The sequence below is a fragment of the Triturus cristatus genome, chromosome 7 (genome assembly GCF_964204655.1).
Source record: "Triturus cristatus chromosome 7, aTriCri1.1, whole genome shotgun sequence".
Lineage (NCBI taxonomy): Eukaryota > Metazoa > Chordata > Amphibia > Caudata > Salamandridae > Triturus > Triturus cristatus.
The window spans coordinates 395,823,061-395,842,452 of NC_140590.1; the positions used below are offsets into that span (position 1 = coordinate 395,823,061).

The 19,392-nt window shown below is 43.7% G+C and overlaps 1 protein-coding gene across 1 annotated transcript in view; it reads left to right on the forward strand.

Moving 5' to 3' along the window:
- Positions 1-534: 534 nt before the first annotated feature.
- Positions 535-19,392, forward strand: part of LOC146809775 (extracellular calcium-sensing receptor-like) — an 88,128-nt gene continuing 69,270 nt past the window's right edge. The window contains exons 1-2 of the mRNA XM_085614888.1: positions 535-765; positions 10,111-10,234. Coding sequence (XP_085471014.1) covers positions 535-765; positions 10,111-10,234 — 355 coding nt within the window. The remainder of the gene's footprint in view (positions 766-10,110; positions 10,235-19,392) is intronic.

Consider the following 19,392-nt stretch of genomic DNA (forward strand, 5'->3'; position numbering starts at 1 on the left):
TCTTGGATGACCAGGCCCAATAACGCACAAACACAGCGAGTCCACCACAAGACTTGCAGCATCGCAGAGCAATTACAGGAAGAGACTGGGCAAAGAACCCCCCGGTATCTCTGCCCACGGTTGGCAAGAAAACACTACAAAAGGTCTGGGGCAGAAAACCCAAAAGGTCGCGTGTGACTAAGCGACACACAGGCAGGCAGCGGTGAGTACCACCCCAGGCCCTTACGAGTCAATGTGGAATTAGCTAAGACTTTTGGCGATGGGGTCAGAGACTAGCAGGGCACGCACCAAACAAAACTAGACAAGTACGCCTGTACCAAGGCTCGACCAGAACTCACAGAACATGACACCACCCAAGTGGGGAGCCCTACAATAATGGAGGGACCAGAAGTCACGTTGCAGGACATTCTGACTACCTAGAATAACGTACATGCCTCCTTAGATTCATGAATAGGTTTGGTCTTGGTGGAACTCTCATTAATCCGTGCAAACTTAAAAAAAATTACTACTAGAGTAGCGGAGGTTGAAGCAATCATGACAACCCTCTCTAGCGACACGATCGCTCTCAAGAAACAAGTACGTCAAGTTGAGGCGGACAAGAAGATAATGGCTGCAAACCTCGATGATCAGGAGGGCCGTTTGAGGCGAAATAACATTAGAATCATTGGCATGCCAAAAAAGACAGGGGAAACAGCACTCGACATCTTTGTCGAAGACCTCATCAAGAATCAGCTGCAGCCAGGAGACCTATCCAACTATTTTTCAGTAGAAAGGTCTCACCGTGTTCCAGTTGGGAAACCCAGACTGGGGCCCCACCCCCCCAAGACCCATACTAGCTCGCATTTTTAATTTCCGCGATCACGACCTGATTCTACAGATGGCCCTTGTCGCCTTGCCACTGCGTTTTGAGCACAGTACTATAACAACTTTCCAGACTATACGGCGGCAGTGACAAAACAGCGCCGCGGATTTCTTGAGGTTAAAAAGGAGCTTAAAAACCATTAACTCAAATACTCAATGTTATTCCCGGCAAAATTAAGAGTAGAGGCTGAGGGAAAAGCATGGTTTTTACGGCGCCTGAGGAGGCCCAGGATTGACTTGTGGAGTGGCGCAAAGCCTCGAGCTCTGGACAAATTGGCAGAAAATACAGTCAACGCTCACAAGACGAGACACCAGCGGAGTCGGAAGAGACAAGATTAATGGAAAGATCCTCAGAGGCGAGCGGAGAAGAGGGAGAAGTCCCTCACAAACATTAGCCATCAGAGATGGTTCTACTATTTTGCAAAACAGCCCGCAATGGAACGGACAAGGCACATACAGATCTAAAATGATGAAACAAAGCCCTGGGACCACAGCTTGAGAGACCCTGAAACAGATGCATCTCTCCAGACGGTTGTGATAGGAAAAGACAATTACTAGGCACTCGGCCAAAGCTAATGCTGATTCATTTAGCTTTTTCTGTATGTTCAATGCAATGCATTAGCAAATAGGAGTCTGCTAACAAGGTAATACTGCAGATATGGGTCATGCTGGAGGGGTCATCTGGAGACTCTCCCCCCATTAAGGTACCAGGGAAGAGAACTAGGCACTCTACGCAGTTGGGAAGGCGGGTAGTTCTAAGTCCGTCATGCAGGGAGGCAGGGAGGAAGGTGAGGAGGGGAGTAAATATAATTGGTTCTTATCTAATTTGTTTTGTATGTTTGAAAGAGTTCATGGTTCGTACTCAACGCTTCCACACCACGCTTCTAATACAGTGTCTTACAAACTCCTATTTCATAGTTACAAGATATGGCAAGGGCGACAGCACTAATTGACATGGCGACCAGTACACCTACGATTCCCCCCACGGCTGGCTCTCCCTTATCACTTCTCTCATGGAATGTTAATGGCTTGTGCGACAAAATAAAGACGGACTAGACTTGCAATTCCTTAAACGTAAGGAACCGACCGTGGCCCTGATTCAGGAGACGCTTTTAGTAGGATCGGCATGTAAGGCCCTAGACAGGTGGGGTTTCCGGATGGTGGCACACTCCGTATTTACCTCAGGCTCACGAGGGGTGGGCATTTTGGTTCGTAAACAGTTCCCACTCATTGTTAAACAAGCATGGACAGACGACCAAGGGCGGTTTGCAGCCATCTCATGTCAATGGGAGGGATGTGCATATAATATAGTTTCAGTATACATTCCTCCGGCACTTCATTCAGTGGCACTCTCAGCTCTCAGCACCTTCTTACTCACACTCCCGAAGGGGGAACTCCTCATAGGTGGAGACTTTAATGCCACTGTAGATGATACGCTCGACCGCAAGCTCCTTAGGGACCAACACGGCACGAACTCCTGATTTGAAGATTTCCTCGAGGCACTAGGCCTTATAGATGTTTGGCATTCTCGATTTCCTTTAGAACAGCAGTACACCTTTCATTCCGGGGCACATAATAGCCTCTCTAGAATAGACTACATACTCACCTTGGCAGATAGTCTAAGGAAGCAAGAGGGGTCAACCCACCTACCTAGAGGCATCTCCGATCACTCCCCTGTTTTGGTTAAATGTACACATCATGTTACAATCCAGCGACAAATCTACCCAATATATCCTGGATTTGTTTTAAAAAACAAGATCTGGAAAGGTCTTACCAAAACTACACAACAATATTTCAAGGAAAATTAACACTCGGTCACCTCCCCGACAATCCTCTGGGAAGCATATAAGCCAGTTCTTCGAGGCCAGGCCATTTCATTAATTGCGGGCCACAAAAAAGAAAAACAGGAACAAGTAGAAGCTTTAGAACATGAAGTAAGCCAAGATAAAATGGCACACAACCTGAATCCTAACGCAGTTAACGCCCTCAATCTTAACTTAGAAAAAGCAGGGATATAGAGATTATATGCCGGAGGACGCAAAAGCCAGACTCCAAGCCTCTCAACATAAAGTGTATGAGGTCAGGTATAAAGCAGGTAAAATTCTGGCCTTGCTACATAAGTGACAACGAGCTAGTCGTTGGGTGACACAGCTACAATTAAATGATGGAGACACCATAACGGACCCACAAACGATAGTAAACACACTAGCGACGCACTTCAAAAAGATTTACACCCCAACAACCACAGCCACAATCGAGGAGGCACAGGCATTCCTCAAAGATATTCGGATTCCCACGCTTGCACCAGAGGACACCCAGACCCTTCAGACAGACCTCACAGCAGAAGAACTAGCATTAGCCATAGGCGCCATACAACCAGGTAAAGCCCTAGGGCCTAATGGCTTTTCCATTGAACTCCACAGAAAACAGCAGCTACAATTACACCACACCTATTAAACATGTATGTAGGCAGCCTGGAAGCAGGAGAACTCCCCAGGGGCCAGCGAATAGCGACAATAGTAGCTATTCACAAACCCGGAAAGCCTGCCCAAGACTGTATGTCATACCGGCTAATATCACTGCTTAATGCAGAGGCCAAAATACTGGCTAAAACACCGGCTGCTAGATTGACACCCCATCTTACCAAATTAGTGCATCCAGACCAGTCTGGATTCATGCCGGAAAGAAATACAGCACTCAATCTGAGACGCCTCCATAGCGTAATAGCTCGTATAACCACAATCCAAGCAGCAGCCGTCATCCTATCATTGGACGCGTGTATGGCCTTCGATATGTTAGAGTGGCCCTAGCGTTTTGCCGTCCTTAAACATATGGGCTTTGGCCCCAAATTCTGCGCCTGGATCCAGTTGCTTTATGCAAAACCCTTAGCATATGTAGTGGTAAACGGCCGAATATCTGCTGACTTCCCCCTTGGGCGCGGAACGTGGGAAGGCTGCCCCCTATCACCGCTGTTATTCGCTCTGGTGCTAGAGCCAGTGGCAGCCTGGATAAGGAGAGACCCGGTCATTCATGGACTCTGGTCGCTGGAGGGATGGGAAGACCGCACATCCCTATGTGCGGATGATGTGTTATTATACATGGAATCCTCCAGGCACTTACTGAACAGGCTCCTGGACATTTGTGAAATATATGGTAGGTTCTACGGGTACACTATCAACTGGACTAAATCGATTCTATATGTCCTGCACGGCCCCCCACCTCAGCTCCAGAAGGGATGTAGTGTGCAAATCGCAGAAGGGAGCTTTAAATACTTGGGGAATCTACATCACACCACTACCTGGGGAATTCATGGAACAAAACCTCCTATCACCCCCGAGGAGACTCCGCCAAGATACAAAGCATTGGCAATCCCTAGCATTGACGCTGCTCGGAAGAGCCGCACTCTTCAAGATGATGGCTCTCCCCAGATTTCTCTACGCCCTTCAAAATACCCAATCTCTGGTTCCATTAACCTACTTTAAGGCAATTGAGGCAGAAGTATGTAACCTTCTTTGGGATGGAAAACCGGCCCGCATAGCCATGAATAAATTGGTAAAGGGAGGGTATAACGCTGGAATGGTCCTCCCAAATATTCAAATGTACTACTGGGCCTCCCAGTTGATCGTACTCAATTAGTGGCTTCATGCCCCCCAAACGGAACCATCTTTCCGCTCAGACAGATATAGCCTGGGAGAGGGAGGAGTAATGAGAGCACTTTATAATAAAACCCGGAAAACACCACTAATGGGACCAACTGCACACATAGGTAAAATTTGGCACATTGCACTCAAAAGACTAGGATGTGAGGGTATCATAACACAACTGACTCTACTTTGGGAAACTCAAAGTTTGGGCAGACTCAGTACTAGCAAAGGCTTTAAACAATGGTACTCCATCGGAATCTCAAGGGTGGGGTATCTCAGGAGTAAGGGAGAGGTCATTGTCTTTACTCAACTCCAAGGTCAATATGAGATGGCACCCAAAGAAATATTTACATATACTCAGATTAGACATTCACTTACGAAAGCCATTCCATCAGGCACTATACTCCCTGAGGCCTCCAAATTAGAAGATAGGCTCCTGACAGAATATATGGACAAGAAGGCCATTTCCCTAACCTACCGTAAGATCATCAACAACCAACCGGATCCCACTAAACCTCTCTGCGAAATATGGCAGGCTGATGTGGGAGACCTAGATGAAACAGATTGGCAGGAGGCACTCATGTCCCCACGGGAAGTGGCGATCTCCTCAAAATTAAGATAAGTACAGTTTATATACTCCATCACATTTACTACACAAGAGTAACCCTGCATAAGATAGGGAGGACCGATAGCCAACTCTGCTTGAGAAAATGTGGGGCAGTAGGTACCTTCTATCATACACTGTGGGAATGCCCAGGGATAGTGATGTACTGGGAAACAATTATGCACACAATTAAACAAGTTAGTGGAGTTACCATCACACCAGAGCCCTAGAGATGTCTCTTAAACATCTGGGAACCAACAGACCTCAATCATGCGACTCAGGACTGGGCAACTCTTGGTATGATGTTCGCCAAACGCAACATTTCCAAACACTGGGGAGCACAGGCCTTGCCGACATAACGAGAATGGTGTGGAAATATGGGCGGAGCTATGGTGGCGAAGAGTGCTCCATATGTACATCGAGGGTGCCCCAAAAAGTGGGAATGGGTATGGGATGCACGGAACAAATAGAGAGGGAACATCTGTACTCCACCTCCAGATCAGTCAGCGATGACACTAGTTACTTCAAAAGGGTGTGGAACCATGTCAATCACTTTACCACAATATCGCTATAATAATTGTATAGCTTTAACAGACGAGTCAAAATGTAATTGGAAGCATAACTGTATAATAATCCTTTATTCTGTAACCATATTATCGCATGTTAAACCTGTAATCAATAAAAATAATAATTTTAAAAAAAGAATGGATTTGGGGGCTGAATTATGTTTATGTTTGGGGGGATTTTATATAGCGCTCTATCGCTCCGAGGAGCATCTTGGCGCTAGGTTCAATTTGTGTGGTTCGAAGGCAGAAGGGAGATGTAATAGACCCTAAAGTAGAAATTAGACCAGGGTTTTGCAGGCGGAGGCAGTTAGGTTATAAATCCAGGTTTTAATGGCTTTCCTGAATTTGCTCTCACAGGAGATTTCACGAATTTGAGGTGGAAGTGTGTTCCAGGCTCTAGAGCCTTTGACCGCCAGGGACTTTCCCCCTCTAGTGGCCAATCGAAACTTTGGAATGGTCATTAGGTTGGCCGTAGCAGATCTTAGATGACGTCCGGGGTGGTAGCGATTACATTTGTTAGTCAGGTAGGTAGGGCCTCTTTTATGGAATGCTCTGAAAGAGATGATCAGTAGTTTGAATAGGATTCTCTTTTGGATAGGGAGCCAATGGAGGGTGTCAAGTGCTGCGGATGCTGAGGATTTTCTTGGCATTTTTAGCACCAGCCTTGCTGCAGTATTTTGCACCATCTGCAGCTTATGTAGAAGGGCCTTGTTGGCACCCACATACAGTCCGTTACAATAATCCAACCTAGATGTAATCAATGCCACCGCTACCGTTTTCCTTGCTGGTAGGGGGAGGAAGTCAAAGAATTTCCGAAGGCTTTTGATGATATTGAAACAGGAACCAGCCACTTCACTGGTCTGTTGCTTGAAGGATAGTGCCTCATCAATTTTAATTCCTAAATTTCGGGCACTCTTTATGGTACTCGGCGGGGCTTCAGCATTAGGTGGCCAGCAGGTTTGGGGAGAAAACAGATTATTTTTCCCAAAGGGTAAAATTTCCGTCTTTGCAGTGTTGCATCTCAGGTGGTTTGTGTTCATCCACTCGAAAGTGGCCTTCAGACAATCTCTGAGGGAACGTTCAGCAATTGCCGCGTCCTCATCTAGGATTACAACTAGTTGAGTATCATCGGCGTAGGCTATTGAGCTGATAGCAAAAGAAGAGATAAGTTTCATTAGGGGGACCATATATAGGTTAAACAATATGGGGCTTAAGCTAGAGCCCTGAGGTACCCCAGATTGAACTTCTCTTGCCTCAGAGTGATGTGGACCTAGGAGAATAGTCTGTTTTCTTTGTCTGAGGAAGTTGGTAAACCATTTCAACACGGTGCCCCCTATGCCTGCACTACTCAGGCGATGAAGTAGAATATCATGGGACACCGTGTCGAACGCCGCAGAGAGATCCAGTAGGATCAGGACGGCTCTTTTGCCCTGATCCAAAGCGGCCCTGATAGTTTCCGTTGAGAAAATAAGGGCAGATTCAGTTGAGTGGTGAGAGCGGAAACCTGCTTGATTGGGATGTAACAAATTGTTGTTCTCGAGATATGCTGTGAGTTGTTTGTTTACACATGTCTCTGTGAGTTTGCATAGTGCTGGAAGAAGTGATATGGGTCGGAGGTTTGACAGTGTCGTAGGGTCCTGAATAGTTTTTTTCTGAAGGGGTTTGACTACCGCGACCTTCCAGCATGCGGGGATATCTCCTGTTTGTAGGGAGGAGTTCAGGATTGAGTTTATAATTGGGTTGACCTCATCTTTTATAGCCTTGAGCAGTAGGGGTGGGCAGGGGTCAAGAGGGGAGCCTGAGTTCAATTTAGAGATAGCTTGAGCAGACTCGGTAGAATTAATCAAAGTAAAATTATCCCATGTGGTAGTACAAGGTGAGTCTATTTGGATGGTAGGGTCAGCTGTATTTAATGCTGGTTGACTGATCTGTGGAAACTCTTTTGTAAAGTTTGTAAATTGAATTGCTAATCTATTTACCATCATTCCTCCAAATCATATTGCATATGAGCATCGCATGGTCACTAAATTCTGTCATTTTGACATTGACCTCAGAGATACTGTTACTAAACTTCTCACAAGTGATTACATAATCGATCATGGACCTATGATCTAATCTTTGAAAAGTAGGAGCATATTTTTGGGTGGAAGCCTTAAGAGTAGTGTCACAAATGTGCTTATTCCTAAATTCTAGTTGCCAAGTCATCCTAATAGAATTCAGGGAGTTTCCATAGGGTGAATGCATAAAGTGGGATATTTAGTCTCCATATTGGATCACTAAACCGCAAAGTCTTGGTTCATCACTTGGGCACATCCTTTGTTAAAATCCCCAACCCAGATGAACTCTAAGGGAATTGGGTGGAGGAGAATTAGATTCTCAATAGCCCTAGCTAGGCATTCTGTTACTAATATGGGATTCTCAACATTGTTATTGTAGTAGTTTATTTATAATAAATTCCAGTTATTATACCCTTTTATTATTAGAAAATGAAAGTAGGGAGAGTTATTCAAGAATGTCAGGACTTTAAATGTAGTTGTGTTTGCTAGCATAGTAAGAATGCCCCCCCTTAGCTTTGCCCCCTTTTGATGGAAGGGCTGGGGTATGAAAAGACCGAAAGCCATTTAGATAAATTGAATCCACTTCCTGGACACATATGATCTGGAAATTTGCTAGTTCATTCCGCCAATTCATATTATCATTTTTGTAGCCTGCAATATTCCATGAGAGAAAAGAGTAATTTAGCTCGGTTCTCTCTGTTGCAGCAATTTCTGTCCCCTTATAAGGTGCAGCTGCTGGTGCATCATAGGTACCCACCGGAAGATAAACTTTTCTTATTTTACTTGTATCAGCACTTTCTTTATTCTTTCTGTAACACCCTGAAAAAATAGTTGAAGGGGTAGCGAGAGGGAGCTCTTAAGTCAGTCACAGGAGTCCAAGTTTTCTAAGCAAGGAATCTATTTGTAGTTGGGAGTTTCAAGTTTACCCTTGGAATAAGCCAGTTTCTGGTAGTCAGAGGTTCTCTATCTGTCACATATTGCTGTGAACTCAGATTATAAACTGGTCTATAGAACTATCCAAGAGGCACAGGATATATCTGTGACCGTGATGCTGGCACTAGGGGAAGTTGGGCTAATAAGTCTCTCACAATCTTAGCATTAACAACATTTAAAACAATATAATCCCCATTACAGGTCTTAGGTGAATGGCCCACCCATGGTGTACTCCTAGCCATGATCAGATGGTCTTGGATATAGTGCCCCATTCTAAAATGCTTGGTTATCCAGTGCCTCACTTTGTTCATGAGTGGGGAGGTGGATTCTTCTTGTGTCAGGTTTAGGACTAGGGCATTGACCAATATTAGGACAAAAGGGCAGGCGGTCAGTTGAAGATGTAAAGCCTGATGAATATCTCCCCCCTAAACTCAGAGATGGGGCAAAGAGATTTATCCCTGGTAAGGGAGTTCCTTAGTCTCTGTGTGGATCTAATGTCTGTCCCCTCGAATGTATTATGAGTAATAGGGAAATTTATCGCCGGTGTGGCTTGAGTCCCTAGATAACTATTTCCTCCATACAAGGCCCTAGCTGGGGCATTTGTTCCCTGTGCTCTGGTCAATGCCTCAAGGGTAGGATGACTCTTGGTAATATTGGTAATATTTGGCCCTTTTTTGTCCTGATTACTTATGTTAGATTCAGATGCAATTTCTGGTACAATTGAGATGAAATTCTGTTGTGGGGGCATTTTTATTGCATTTGCCTCTAAGTTTCTTAAAACAAGTGTGCCATTTTCGATTATATCTTGGATCTTTAGCTCAATGGAGTCTAACCGTTGCCTTATGGGTTGTAAAATTAAAATCAGTTTGTCCAATAACGTATCTAGATTTATGGGCTGAGTGGGTTCCTGAGTTTCTGCAAGAGGTTTTGTGGTGGTCTGAATATATGAGATCTTTCTAGGTCTCTTTGATTTCTCAGGCAGGGGTTCTTTTTTAGGGCCTCTTTTCCTTTTACCAAAAGTATTATGTATATACACACATTTATGTTATCAAAAAAGAACTGTACTTTTCCAAATAAGTCCAAGCTAATGCCCCCAATTCTGTGCACCCAAACTGCTTATCCATTGACCCCAGCTGCTCAAACCACCAACCTTGTAGCTGGGTACACCTCATAGATTGCTGGGAAATCTCAGGCTCACACCCCCCTAATATTATTGACTAAGCTAAGGCCCTGATTTCATCAGAACTCCTGCTCCAATGTAAAGCACTCTGATGCATTTTATAAGGCTCTGGGACAAGCTTTACAACTGCAAATGAAGTAGAATACATCTAGAATATATCTTGTATGCAAATATAGAGAAACTTAAATGTACCTTCTACAAGAGTAACAATAAAAGAATGAACAAACAGTGCGTATGACTAAAATGTACAATCCTTTCTTCTCAGGTTCCACGTTCTGTTTGCAGTGAGGACTGTTTGCCTGGCTTTCGAAAACATATTCTGAAAGGGCAGCCCCTCTGCTGCTTCAGCTGCTTGAAATGCTCAGAGGGTGAAATTTCAAATCACAACAGTGAGTTTGTATCTCAATTATTTCCCACATGATTTTTCACCTTTGAATGAACATTATGAGAGCCTAATATTACAGAAAGTCACACCACATGACATTTCACTCTGATTGCCATGACAGGTGTGTGAACCCAACATGACTTTTAAACCTGATGATCTCACAGACAGTCGCATAACTAAAGTAACTGAGCAAATTCATCTGAAAGTGTAAAATGAATGACAAAGTCTAGGGGCCCAATTCACAAAGGAACTTACATGTAACAAAGCTGCAAGTGCTGAGTTGCTGCACTCAGGGAGAATCGCCACACGGTGCACTCCCTGCAGTGTGCCAGTGCTGATATTCCGCCCTCAGTGTGGAGATTCTACCACGAGTGCAGAGCCTATGCCATGAGTTTAACTTTACTACATGTGAGTCTCTTTGTGAATCGGGTCCTACATGTATTTAATGCAGATGCCTGAAACATAGTATTACGTTAAATTGCCTGTTCCTTTAGATAGAGTGCATACATTATTATGAGTTGTAAAGAACCCAGCATGGCATGCATGCAAGGCAAGTTTACAGAGTGCCTTTAAAAGCTGGAAAGGAGTCATATGTAGGCTGATCAGAAGCCTTCAGAGACTGTACAGGGAACACACATTGGCAAAGCCAGTAGGTCTCGCCTATGAAGGGGCTGCTTTGGCAATGTGTTTTAGCCATGCTGTACACCAGTGTGGCTGCTGTTCAGAATGGATAAAAGTTAGTGACATTGAGTAGAGTGGGGGGGGTGGGGTGTGGTGGAGTTGGGTAGATTGAGGTAGATTGGAGTGGAGCAGATGCGGTAGATTGAAATGGGGTAGACTGGAGTGGGTAGATTAGGGTAGAGTGGAGTTGGGTAGAGTGAGTTAAAGTCGGGTAGAGTGGGATAAACTGAGGAAGATTGTAGTGAGGTACATTAGGCTAGAGTGGGGTAGATTGGAGTGGGGTAGAGTGGGATCGATTGGAGTAGAGTGGGTAGATTGGAATGGATTGCAGAGGATTGGGGTAGATTGGAGTGGTGTGGAAAGTGAAGATTGGGGTAGATTTATTTGGAATGAGGAAGATTGAAATATGTTAGAGTGGAGTGGGGTAGATTGGGGTAGAATGGAGTGGGGTAGGGTGGGTAGAGTGGAGAGGGGTATATTGGAGTGGAGGGGATAGATTGGAGTGGAGTACATTGTGGTAGATTGGCATGGAGTGGGGCAGATTGGAGTGGAGTGGGGTAGATTAGACGGAGTGGAGATTGTAGTGGAATGGGGTAGAGTGGAGTGGGGTAGATTGGAGTGGAGTGTGGTAGATTGGAGTGAGGTAGATTGGGTGGAGAGGGGTAGACTGGAGTGGAATGGGATAGACTCAGGTATTTTGGAGTAGAGTGGGGTATATTGGAGTGGAGTGGGAAAGATTGGGGTAGATTTCACAGGCGTGGAGCGGGATAGATTGAAGTGGAGTTCATTGGGGAGATTGGAATGGAGTAGGACAGATTGTAGTGGAGTGGGGTAGATTAGATGGGGTGGAAATTGTTCTGGAATAGAGTGGAGTGGGGTAGATTGGAGTGAGGTGTTTTGGAATAGAGCGGGGTATATTGGAGTGAAGTGGGAAAGATTTGGGTGGATATCACTGTTATGGAGCGGGGTTGATTGGGGTAGATTGGAGTGGAGTAAATTGGAGTGTGGTAGATTGGGGTAGAGCTGAGTGAGGTAGATTGTGTTAGACTGAAGAGGGAGTGGAGTAGTTTGGGGCAGAGTGGAGTGGGGTAGATTGGAGCAAAGTGGGGTAGATTGGAGCAGAGTGGGGTAGCTTGGAGTGGAGTGTAGCTGTGAACATTAAGGTACATCTCTTGCAACTAAGTGCATATGAATATAAAGTGCTTTTGGTGGAATACATATGCGAATGAGGACATAGGCACAGTTTTTAAGGAGAAATTGAGTAGTTGCTATTCTGCAAAAAACTGAAGCGCTTTAAACAGAAACAATTTGTTTGCGCAGAGAATAGAGGTGGACTACATATACAACTGAGGACACAGGTTTAACGGAGAAATGGATTCATAGCAAGGCTACCCAAAATTGAGGCACTTTAGAAAGTTTTTTGTCTTTGAAAAGGCACAGATGAGTTCCACATGTTTTATGTTGTTTTGTGGCAGGCTGGCCTGAAGCATGTGACTTGACTTCTGGTCAGGAAAGATAATGAGAGTCCGGTTTCAGACTAGTGTATGCTTTAAACAGACACATACTTGATATGGGGAAGGAGATAGGCCTGGGAAAATACTAGCTGCTTTTCTTAGACTTCCGCGCATTGTTCATTATATTACAGAACTGAAAGACGAGGCACAGCAGGCAATCAGGGGCACGCTGGCAATAATTGAACACATCACTAGGTTCTATTCAGATCCTTACACATCTCACCACAAAAGTCAACCTGGCCATATGCAACCGTATTTTTGATTCGATTGAACTATTATGGCTGGGTAAAACACAAAGAGCATATCTGGATGAGCCATTCACCGAAGAGGATATAGTCCAAGTTATGAATAGTTTACCACCTGACAAAGCTCCAGGCCTGGACGGCCTGCCAGCTTCAGTCTACAAAGGCTATGCTTCTATCCTTGTTCCCTACTTCATGAAGGTATATGTTATATCTTGGTACAGTGTGTTTCTTCCTATTTACTTCTCCATCAGTGGAACACTGGGTGATGATGTCAGGTGGAATGTTGATCTGTGAAACTCACAGTTGGAGATGGGCTGAGCGCCTTGCTGGCTGCTCCTGGTGGGGCTGGATTTCATCTGATTCACTGCTGAATACTGCTGTACAACTGATCCTGTAACTAACCTGAATAAATCATCTTGAATCATACCAACCAGCGTGGACCTGATTACTACAGTATACCAGGAAGCACTTGATAATGAAATATTACCCCCTTCCCTCAGGGAGGTAAGTAAATTGCTATTGCTTAAACCCGATAAAGCACCAGACGTTTGTGATTCATACCGTTCGTTGTCCCTAATCAATACAGATAATAAAATCCATGCCAAACTGCTAGCAAATCATATACAGCCATTACTACCACTAATTGCACGGCCAAATCAATCAGGTTTTTTCACTATCTTACACTACCTGGATCCACAATTTCCCGCCGTAGCTGCATTACTAGACACCATTAAGGCATTTGACTCCTTGGAGTGGACATTCCTTTTTGATGTCCTGAGGAGATTGGAGTTTAACCAGCTCTTTATAAAACAGATTAGACTACTATACTCCAATCCCATTGTGCGTTTGTTTGTGAACGGTCAAATATCACACGCATTCACTATAACGCGTGGGATGAGACAAGGGTGCCAATACCACACCGCCCGAGGACTGTGTTTCTCTTCTAGAGGGGCAATTATTTCACAATATGCGGATAATATAACATTATATATTAAACACCCCCACACGAATCTGCTACAAATACTCTCAGAGGTCACACACTTTGGCAGTATGTCTGACATACAGATAACTGGAAGAAGTCCACACTATTTCCACTGACTGATAGTGCCGCCCGGTTCGACCTGGAGTATACACTAAGCTGGGCGGAAGGCCCCGTTAAATATTTGGGGATCTGGCTAAGTAGGGATACCCAGGAGTTATGGAACATGAACATTGGTCGCGCAGTCACCGGGCTTGAGGGGAAAATTAAACTCTGGTTCAAATTACCATTGTCTCTAGCAGGACGGATAGCAATTGTTAAAATGATAGTCCTACCTACGTTTCTGTATATTTTTGTAAATGTTCCTCTCATACTTACCCAAGCATTCTTTTACACCATACGCTCACTCCTAGTATCATTGGTATGGGCAGGAGGGCAGGCCAGAATAGCTTGGGAAATATTGACACTCCCACAGAGCCAGGGAGGACTAGCGGGGCCCGACTTCTCGCTATACACATACTGTGCACAAGTGCAATTCCTCCATTTCTGGGTACACCCGACCCCCTTCCAGCCTCATGTGATGGTTGGGAGAGACATAGCTGCGTTCACCCCACTGGAGGTGGCATTAAACTTACCCTAGAAACGCCCCCGACACACCATTGATACCACTGAAACATTGAGATGGGCCTTGGAGGGACTACGGAAAAGAGCCCGTATGAATACTCTGTTTGCTGCTTCAATAATTTTGGTAAAAAATCCGCTAATACCCCTGTTAGAGGAGCAGGGCCATGTAGCGCGAGCCCGTAGGCTCGGCATCAATAGCTACGCAGAATTAAACAGGGAAGAAGGGTTCATGGAACTGCCAGCTCCAACAGACACGCCACCTCCTAACTTTTTTGATACACGATTATACTATAGCATATGAGCGGTCTGCCGACAGATACACAGCACATTCCTGGACCCTCTGCCGGTATTAAAGGCCCTAGAGCTCATACTTACTGCTTCCTCAGCAAACAAGTTGATCACCAGACTCTAGCCATCCAAGCAGACACACTACCCGGTGACAGTACCAAAACACAGAGACCGGTGGAATGCTGAGCTGAACCCGCAGATCACAGAGGAGGAGTGGCACTTTTGCTGTGCGCAACTCGAGTAACTGTCCCCCAACTATAAACTCAGACTAATACACTTCAAATGTATATATCAATATTACAGAACGCCTCTACAACTGCTTCGTATGGACATTAGGCCTAATGCAGAGTGTTGGAGCTGTCTTACAGACAAGGCAACGTTTCTGCACATGGCATGGGAATGCCCCCACATTGTAGAATTTTGGACAGAGGTTTTTAACAAAATTAGCCAAATACTCATGATGCGAATAGACCCAAGGGCAGCGATGGGCTTACTGGGGTATGTCAAGTATGTGTCAGTGGGAGTCCGCAGACTGCTAGCCATGCTGCTGCTATTGGCGAAACGCAGGGTGGCTATGAGATGAGGCAGACTGAAACCTCCTCTGATTAAAGACTGGATTCATGTTGTAACATTTTGCCAAGAGCAGCTTTCCGCCTTCTGGGAAAAAATGACCACGGCATCGCGTCCCAAGGACATTTGGGGTTCGTTTGTCACCTGGTTGAGAATGTCCAAGCAAAACACACCAGTGACTGGTGAATTGCCTGAAGCTAGCTCAATTGTTTCACAGAAAAGCTGACAAAACTTTGGTGAAATGGACTTTCCATGCAAACGTTGATGGTTCCTTATGTAGACCCCCTTGTGTAAATACAATGTGACCTACGTAGAAAATATATGTTCCGTCCACAGCCGATATCACTGTGTTCATTGCCAAATATGTGCCCCTCAAAGACCGGTTATGATAACCTGTATGATTCTTAAATCTGCCAATAAAATAATAAAAAAAAAAACAGACACATACTTTGAGAAGAGGCACAGCCTACAAATACATGAGGACATATGGGCTACTTTAATATTCCGTGCCATTTATTTGCTGCTATAAAAGAAAGTGCTGAACTGTAAAACAAAGTCATGAACTGCTTCAATAGGATGTGTCATTTGTATGATGCTGTGAAAAGGAAGAGCTAAACTTCAAAACAAATTAGACAACAACAAACAAACCTGTAAGATGGAAGTTAACAGCAACCCAGAAGTGTAATATAAAAGTGGAAATGATGGTAAATCTTTTTTTTTTAAAGTACTCTGATTCACAGCGCGGGTTGTTGAAGGACATCAGATGAATACTAATCAAATGAAATCAATTAATGCTTGGTCCATGCTCGAGAAATATCTAAAAGCAGTCTTTGCCATGCCCCTCCTCCTTTCAGGCCCCAATGCGATGAGTGGGTGGCTGTTGAGGGGCGGCGAGCTTGAACACTGGGTGACTTGTATGTAGAAAGTAAGCATAGCTCTTAGACAGCCTTGTTTGTTTTCTTTACTTTATGTTGCCCGTGTGCTCTTCTAAGGTAGGGGCACCAGTGGTACCGACGGCAAAGCTGGACACTGCAGTTGCTACCTCTGGTAACTCCCAAACGACATCCAGATCTCCATCCTGGTATACTTAAGCATAACAGGATTGAGCACTTATGTAATATAACATCTGTTTAAGGAAGTGAGAAGCATGGGATAAGTAGATTGGCAGGTCCAGAAATATTGTCTAGGAGAAAAATGAATGGGGCCAAAGACTAAAACAGCCTAGCATTCAAAATGTATTTAGATCTAAGCTCTCAGGCAGAGGGCAGATGACAAGATATTCAGAAGAGCAATATCCTTCCCTGCCCATGAAAGATGGGGCAATCAAGGTGGCTTGCAGGGAGGCTAGCAATGCATAGAGGGCACCACAGAGGAAGAGAAGGGAAGAAAGAAACAGCAAACCTGGGTATGGTATCAGAATGTCATAACCAAACTATTGTCTTAAAGAAATATTGTGTCATAATTTTTTTTTTCAAGAATATCCCTCCAATGGAGTTGTTAATAGAAAAACTAAACCCAATGGGGCAATATTTTTATAAAAGATATTTAAGACACAATATTTCTCACAGAATATAGTTCTCTAAAGATATTCTGGCATAAACTAAAGACCTGCATAGTGGAGATTAGAAAAAGACAATGAAAACCTGTCTTTCCAGAAAATAAATTGAGGTTTTTCCAATTCTACCTAATTTCTTAGGTTCAGCAAGAAAACTCTAATTTGAGATGTTTTCTATTAAGGATCTAATGTGGGATGACAACGTTTATGCACGCCTGGTCCTTTGGTGGATTAGTGGCTTCAGTGTCAGTTGTGCAGCTGTCAGCGCGGAAATCTGTCACCCTTTTACTCGCCCAATGCATACCAATGGCTTAGACCGAGAGTGGTTTAGTCACTTTACATCCTTTGGTGCTCCCCAACTGAAATAATCTCTCTATTGTAGATTTTATACATTAGAATAAAGCTGCAACATTCTCACTAAGAATGACAGAGGTGGACTAAAGTTTAAAACGTTATGGAAAGCAGAAACACATAAGCTGGACAATGAATAAAGTTAGTATAATAGGACATAAATCATAAGTACAACGAGCTCGGTAAAGTTCAATAGAAAATTCCGCATAGATTAGCATTCTAAGTTAGGGGGAAAAGTAGGGCAGACAGCAGTGAAAAAGCAAGTCCTTTTATAGGACTTTAGACCAAGGATTTCATACATTCACAACACAAGTACATGGCTCCCAGGGTAGACACCAATGGAGAACAAGCAAGAAGAAGCATTTTATTAAAAGAATATTCTCTCATAATACTATTGCATTAGATTTAGCGGCTCTCGAAGTCTATTAACATGACATGAGCTTCCACAAGGCTAATAGGAATTTTAATAAAATATGCAGAAATTGATCATAAAGAACTGCAGAAGTAAATCGAAGAGTTGGATATGGTCTTCAGTACTTCCGCAAAACATGAAACAATAGAAAAAATTAAAAGTGGAAGCAATACAAGGGCTCAAAAAACATGAGGAGAATATAACATGTGTGTTTGTAAAGTGCACGTTCACCACTAACGGGGTATCTTGGCGCTGAATAACAGATGTTTATTATTACCCAACTCAATGGTACTTGTTTTATTGACCTCAGATGGATGAAAGGTAGGGGTTGGCGGAATTTGCGTAGTTGCGCTACGCAAAGCTCCGCTAAACGGTAATAAATCTCCACGAGCACGCAAAAGTTCCGCGAACTCACAGAATTGTTTGCGTGCTCAGGGAGAAATATTTCCCGAACACGCACTTTGGAAGCGCGGACAAGCAAAAAATTCAGCAAAGCTGCGAATCGTGGAATGTTCAGCAATTCAGCGTTCTCCGTGGAATGCAAAATTACCCAAATTCCGCAAGCGGAACAGAATTTACTGCCCAGGCCTAATGAAAGGCTGAGTAGAGCCACTGGGATTTGAACCTGCGACCATGAGATGGAACACAGGCCCCTGTAGTGGATGCATTAGTCCACTGAGCCACAAGACCCAGCTACATATATATATATATGCTGTATAGGGGTCTGTTGTTACAAGAGGCATATGACATTTACCACTTGGTTTAATGAGAGTACATCTGTACTCATGTTTGACAACATGAATCACATGAGTTGTTCACTTCAGCCTGATTTCAAGGCATTCTTTATATTTCCTAACTTAATGAATGATCATTTGCATACTTGCACATTATTTGCCTATATTGCACAATTCATTAAGGAGCGGCTACTTTTGTTTTGGCCTAATTCTAATATATTCCATATATTTCCATTCGTATATTTGCACAATACCTGCTCATTTTGCACAAACGTATTAATAAGCTGTTATTATTATGCTATAGTATTGTATCAGTCACCATAGTAGGCAGAAATCGTACATGACATGTCAGATTGCAATACTTGAAATTACCCACTGGGGTGTTATTTTCTAGCATTGTTGCATCTTTTAGGCTGTATATAAGATATCTTGTATATTTTCTAACTTAATGAATGAATACTTGCGTATTTGCACACTATTTGCCTATATTGCACAATTCATTAGTGAACAGCTACTCCTGTTTCGCCAAATTCCAATGTACGCTATATACGCTATATACTTTGAAATTAATGAATAACCATTTGCACATTTGCACAATACCTGCTCATTTTGCACAAACGAGCTGCTATTGACATGCTATAGCATTTTATTAGTCACCATGGCAGGCACAAACTGCAAAGGACTTGTCAGATTGCAATATTTGAAACTACCCACTGGGGTGTCATTCTCTAGCATTGTTGCATCTTTCAAATGTTCGGCTCCATTGAAGGCAATTGTTATTTCCGTGCCGGCTATATAGGATTTGTGTATTTATTTGGAAAAAGTCACTGTGAAGTTGCACTAATAAATCACATCTATACAAATTATTGGATTGTGGCAGCAGCGTTTACAATGTACAAGATATACACAGAATAGCGCAATATGTTTACTATGTCTATTGGCAGAATGTCACATGGTGTTGCACTACCACTTTAAAAATGTGGGTCACTCCTCCTGGCGTCATGTGATCAAGGCCTCTTGTAGGCTGAAACGCGTCATGGCGGTGTGCGGGGTGTAAAATCAAATAAACTACCTTGCACGAAGAACTTTGGGTCCGTTTCATCTTTCCATGACTGTTGGAGCATTGGGCGAATTTCCTGCATATATATATAAATATAAATCATATTACCTACCGGCGTTCGCCAGTAGCTAGTTATACTTATAGTTAGA